The 5578-nt window shown below is 27.1% G+C and overlaps 1 protein-coding gene across 1 annotated transcript; it reads right to left on the reverse strand.

Moving 5' to 3' along the window:
• Window positions 1–647: 647 nt before the first annotated feature.
• On the reverse strand, window positions 648–1630 carry LOC107872353. Its single transcript, XM_016719094.2, has 2 exons — window positions 1077–1630; window positions 648–980 (listed from the first exon to the last, which is right to left on the reverse strand). Exons 1-2 carry the CDS (start codon window positions 1371–1373, stop codon window positions 663–665), a joined length of 615 nt encoding a protein of 204 aa, XP_016574580.1. The 5' UTR covers window positions 1374–1630; the 3' UTR covers window positions 648–662.
• Between the last annotated feature and the right edge of the window lie 3948 nt (window positions 1631–5578).

The following is a 5578-nucleotide window of genomic DNA, read 5'->3' on the forward strand; positions in this document are numbered from 1 at the left end:
TTTTTGTGTAAGATAATTGAAATATCTAAAATGTATTAATGCACACCTCCATTTCCTCTTTTTTTTTAGACACAACATGGAGTGATGGGATTAGTATGGCATTCAAAATAAGCATCATCATCTGACTGTTTATGTTTTTTCGGGCTTTGATTTGCAATTTTTCGTAAAACAAAAGAATGAGAAGCATAAATAAGTTCAATGTACGCATTAATAAATGTGTGTTTTTTTCAAGAATCTATCCTCCTTCATAGTGTCATTCTTCTGCTGCACTGAATTCAAAACTTCAGTGAATCTTGCATTCAGAAGTCGCTCCAAATCTTTGAATTTTTGATCAATCTAGTAAAAATGCATGTTGTTTAGGTCAAAAGAATACAAATAATATATTTATACAGAAGTTAGTTCAAGATCCTTACGTATGTCTTCACATATGTCTTCATTTCGGACTCTAATGAATGTAGGTCCGCTTTAACTACAACTTCTTTGTTGTTTAATGTTGATCTTGAATAAACATCAAATTTAGTATTTTCTTTCATATTTACTTGATTCGGTAGTACTTTTTAAGCATGTCAGTGTTAACACGATAAAAAAATATTTGTATTTTGAGAAAAATGAAAGAAATGTTTATTACGAAAATACATGTTGTCCGTTTTCTAGCTACGTTACTAAACTGTGGTTTTTTTTTTATCTGTTCTTCTTCCAGTCGTAACATTTGTTTCAGTCTTTCTCATAGCTGTAGATATTGTACTAGAAACATGTATCAACCCCCTCATCAAGAATTGTGGTGGAGTAGAACTGAAGTCAACAAAATTGTCATGGTCTTCGGTAACTTGGGGTAAATTCGCTCTGCAACTCTTCTGATGTTGATTAAAAGATGAAGAAGGCATTGAAGATGTATCATGGTGATCACATGCAAAACTATTGCGTCCCAAATCAAGTTTTTCAATCTCGTCCGCAGTAGGAATAATGTTGGCATATGAACACTACACAGGAAAAAATTTATCCATTAAGTATAATTGCGCTAAAAACTACAAATAATATAATGCAATTTATGAAAAAAAATTCAATCAGTATCGTACCTTAATAAACATTCTGGTCATAAATTGGTTAAACTGAGGCCGGATTATAATACCCCTCCAATTCAGTATGCAAGGTATGTTATTTTCCTTCTTAACCGCAACTTTCATATCAACATTGAAACAAAGTTCAAACATCCACACATTAAGAACTTGTGGGATACCACCTAACCTATAAAGCTGCTTCTCCATTGAAAATTCTTTCCTAAGTGAGGCCATCAATCTGGAGTAAGACACTTTACCCCAAGGAAATAATTGATATTTTTCATCTTCAACCATTTTGAAATCATAAAATGGCATGGGAGAAGCATCTAGCTGTGAGTAGATAAAAGGTGTGTATGAAATATAGAATTGCCATCTGGAGGGCGTCCTCTTTGTTTTCAAAATTTTCCTTCAAAAAACATTCCATCAATGCCTCCTTATCTACACCATTGATCGATTGTGGAAAATACCTTTTCATAAGCCTACTCGTAGAAGAATCTTCATATTTAAAATCATTAACATTACCAATGCATTTTAAGCCAGTTATCAAAGCAAATTCAATGATGAAAATTATAAGAATCTGGCCTTTGACAAAAATATGTATTTCTTCTTAATTTGGTTGCTCGATCTCGAGCATAAGAAAATATTTTGTTATTTGTCCAATATAATTAGAAAGAGGTATGTTCAGATAACATCCGAAAATAGTCTTCGCAAATAATTGTAAAACTTCTTGTCCGACAACTTATTTTATTTCATCCTTAAATCTTAAATTGGATAAACTTACAAATATAAGAGGATGTGTTGAAATTTTCTTTATAACATAACTCAATTCCTACAAACAAAAAGAAACAGTAATGAAAAAAGGCACAGGAGAATCATTCAGAAAATGGTACAATAAAAATAAATACCGTAATAACAGCAATCATTAGACACAAGTTAATAGAACATGCATATATGTAGGTATTAACTTGTATCATAAGTTGCATGACTTTTAGTAACAATTAAACAACAATAGATATATTTCAATGTATCTGCAGTAATTACCAGATACAATTTAATACAGCATGTATCTATTAAGTAATAACTTGTATATCTTACAATAAGACTTTAAATAAAAATTAAACATAAATAGATACTTATAAAAGCATTAAAAGCAAATGAAAGATACAAGTGAACATAACATGTACCAAATAAAAAATATGTATCTTTTGTTAAGAGTTGTATAAGATGCAAGTTAACATACTATGTTTCTATGAAGTCATTACTTGTAGCTATTATAATATAATTTACAGACAAGTATAAACACCAATAGATACATATCAAAGCATTAATAACAACTCATACATACAAGACAACATAACATATATCAAATGATAAGAAATTTGTATGCTTAAGTACCAAATAACTACCAGATACCAGTTAATACAACATCTATTAAGTAATAACTTTTACAAGATACAAGTTAACATAATAGATTTGTATGAAGTCATAACTTATATCTCTTATAATACATTTTCCATACAAGTTTAAACACCAATAGATACATATCAAAACATTAACAACAACTCATACATACAACACAACATAACATGTATCTAATGACAAGATACAAGTTAACATAATATGTATATATGATGTAATAACTTGAATGTCTTATAATATAATTTTCAGTCAAGTTTAAACACCAATACATACAGTTCAAACCATTATCAACAACACACAGATACAAGACAACATAACATGTATCTAAAAACATGAAACTTGTATCTTTGTTATGTTAATTACAATGTCAAAATAAATCAGAAGATACATCTTATGTTGTATTAACTTGTATCTTATATATTAATAACTTGAATCTTTTATTAACTGTTGTACCAGATACAAGTTAACATAATATGTATCTATGATGTAATACCTTGTATCTCTTATAATATATTTTCCAGTCAAGTTTTAAACACCAATACATACAGCTCAAACCATTATAAACAACACTTACATACAAGACAACGTAACATGTTTTTAAAGACATGAAACTTGTATCCTTATTATGTTAATTACAATGTCAAAATAAATCACAAGATATATATGTTATAATTAAACAACATATATATCTTATGTTATATTAACTTGTATCTTATCAAATAAAAACTTGAATCTTTTGTTAACAATTACACCATATAAAAGTTAACATAATATGTATCTATGATGTCAATACTTGTATCTCTTATAATATAACTTCCAGTCAAGTTTAAATACCAATACATACAGCTGAAATCATTATGAACATCACACAGATACTAGTCGGCCTACTATTGAACAAATCTGTACATGCAATTACCTTAGGAATCTCATCTCTACAAATTTCCTCGACAGTTCTTCTTCTCTTGACGGGTGCTTTACTTTCAGGACTGTGGGATCCCTTTTTCTTTGACCCACTTTCTTTTTTGTTCTCTTTCTTAGCAAGCTTTTGACATAATTTATTCATAGTTTGGGGATCATTTCTATGCTTTAACCTATTTTCATGAAAATCATCAATTTCAAATTCAAAATCTCCCAAAATGAAATTTACAACTTCTTGACCTTCTTTGATACTTTGTAATTGAGAAACCTCAAAACTAAAAGAAGGTCCAAAATGTCTATTCATGCTCATAATTCAAACAATGAAGCATAAAAATAGTGAAACTGAATAAATCTCTCTACCAAAACACTAAAATTTCAGATAGGTTTACTCGCATCAAAAAAAAAATTGAAAAATAAAAGGTCAAAAAAGGTATTAATTAAATTGAAGCTGATCTTATGGGTGGGTGGAGGGGGGGATTACCTTGACTGAATTCTTCGAATTAGATGGAATTACAATTGTCAGATTTTGCTCCAAATTTTGCGCTGCTGATAGAGGATTTGTGTAGTACTTTTGGTTAAAAGGGGAATAAAAAGAGGCTATTCAGATGAAGGTTATCTTGTATCTCAACATTAGGAAAATTTGGAAAATGTTGGGGTTAAGGTAATCTTTTAGAAGTGGAAAGATTTTTTGAAATTTATATATTTATATTGTGGTTTTAGGTAATTTTTGCTTTAATCAATGTGTAGGTGGCCATTTGGTCATGAAAATTACGAGTATTTGAAAAAATAGTTTTTATTTTTAAAGTGAAATATGATATTTAAAAATTAAATTGTATTTGATCATAAATATAAATTGAAGTTATTTTTAAATTTTTGTGAGTAATTTAAATTGAAAATAGCTTTTTTTGGTCACTTTTCAAATTCTTAAGGATTTTGGAATCCAACTTCAAGTTTCTTTTGTAAATTTTTTATGGCCAAAGTGTTGTCTGAAGTTCAACTCTGGAGTTTTCTTTAAAAAAAAATCATGGGAAAACACCCTCTAAGAAAGCAGGTTAGGGATAACTAATTATTATTATTTTTTGGTAGAAATTAACTAATTATTGCTAAATTGCAGTTATCATGCCACGTATATATATATATATATATATATATATATATTAATTTAGACAAAATCATCTTTTCACTTATTTTTTATATTAATTATTATATTAATAATACCAAATATTGAGTAAAATAAATATATGCAAAAAATAAGTAGGATTTTTAGTTGATATAGGGAAAGATTATATGGAATTCGTCTTTTAGTTCATATATGAAAAAATTATGAAAGTTCTATTATTAATCAATTAGGAATTAGTTTGTATATGGAAATATTGTAGGAATTCTATTATTAATAAATTAGGACAACACTTAACTCTGCAATAGATAAAATCATCTTTTTATTATTTTTTTAAAAATTTTAAAACCTTAAAAACTCAGTAAAATATAGTTTCTAAACCTTTCCTTATTTGAAATATATACCTAAATTTAGAAATTTTAAATCAATTAAAAATTGTATCTTAAATAAATCTTTAAAAACTTAATCAATTGGTAGTACTATTTTAGCTTTTTTTTTCCCTTTACGTATGTGTCCTTATGGGTAGTAATTTTGTTTACAACTAATTTTAGTTAGAACTTCTTTTGGTTTGGCTATTTAATTTAAGTAAGAATTTGTAATATTTAACAATTCTAAATCAATTAGAATTTTATCTTATATATATATAAAAAAAAAATCAACAATTTTATTTAAATAATATTTTGGATCAAAATTTACAAAAAACATAGCTCTACTTCTACTTTTCTTTTCTTATTTCGTTATTAATTCAAGTTCTCTTTATTTATTTTTTTGTGTGTGTTTATTCATTATCTTCTTTGTCTTTCTTTATTCCTTTAGTTAATGACTATAAAGATTATATATAACTTATGATTAAATAATCAACAACTGATAATGATTTCTTCTCTTTTGATAATTTCCCGTGTTTTTTCTTTGAGTAAAAAAATTTTAATCGAAAATTGACAAAAATAAGCATGTTGACATCAAACGAAGTGGTCAAAAATATCAAAGGATTATCTCTTTTTTTCTTTGTTTAACTGTGACTTTGATTTGATTATGTTATTTAACTATTTCGTTGGTATTATAATTG

The sequence above is a fragment of the Capsicum annuum genome, chromosome 5 (genome assembly GCF_002878395.1).
Source record: "Capsicum annuum cultivar UCD-10X-F1 chromosome 5, UCD10Xv1.1, whole genome shotgun sequence".
In the NCBI taxonomy this organism is placed as follows: domain Eukaryota; kingdom Viridiplantae; phylum Streptophyta; class Magnoliopsida; order Solanales; family Solanaceae; genus Capsicum; species Capsicum annuum.

Excerpts from the sequence above, each read along its gene's own strand:
- LOC107872353 (XM_016719094.2), bottom strand. The coding sequence starts at position 1,373 with ATGCCATTTTATGATTTCAAAATGGTTGAAGATGAAAAATATCAATTA. Across the intron at positions 981-1,076 it reads TGACCAGAATGTTTATTAAG|TGTTCATATGCCAACATTAT; the intron begins GTACGATACTGA and ends TTTCCTGTGTAG.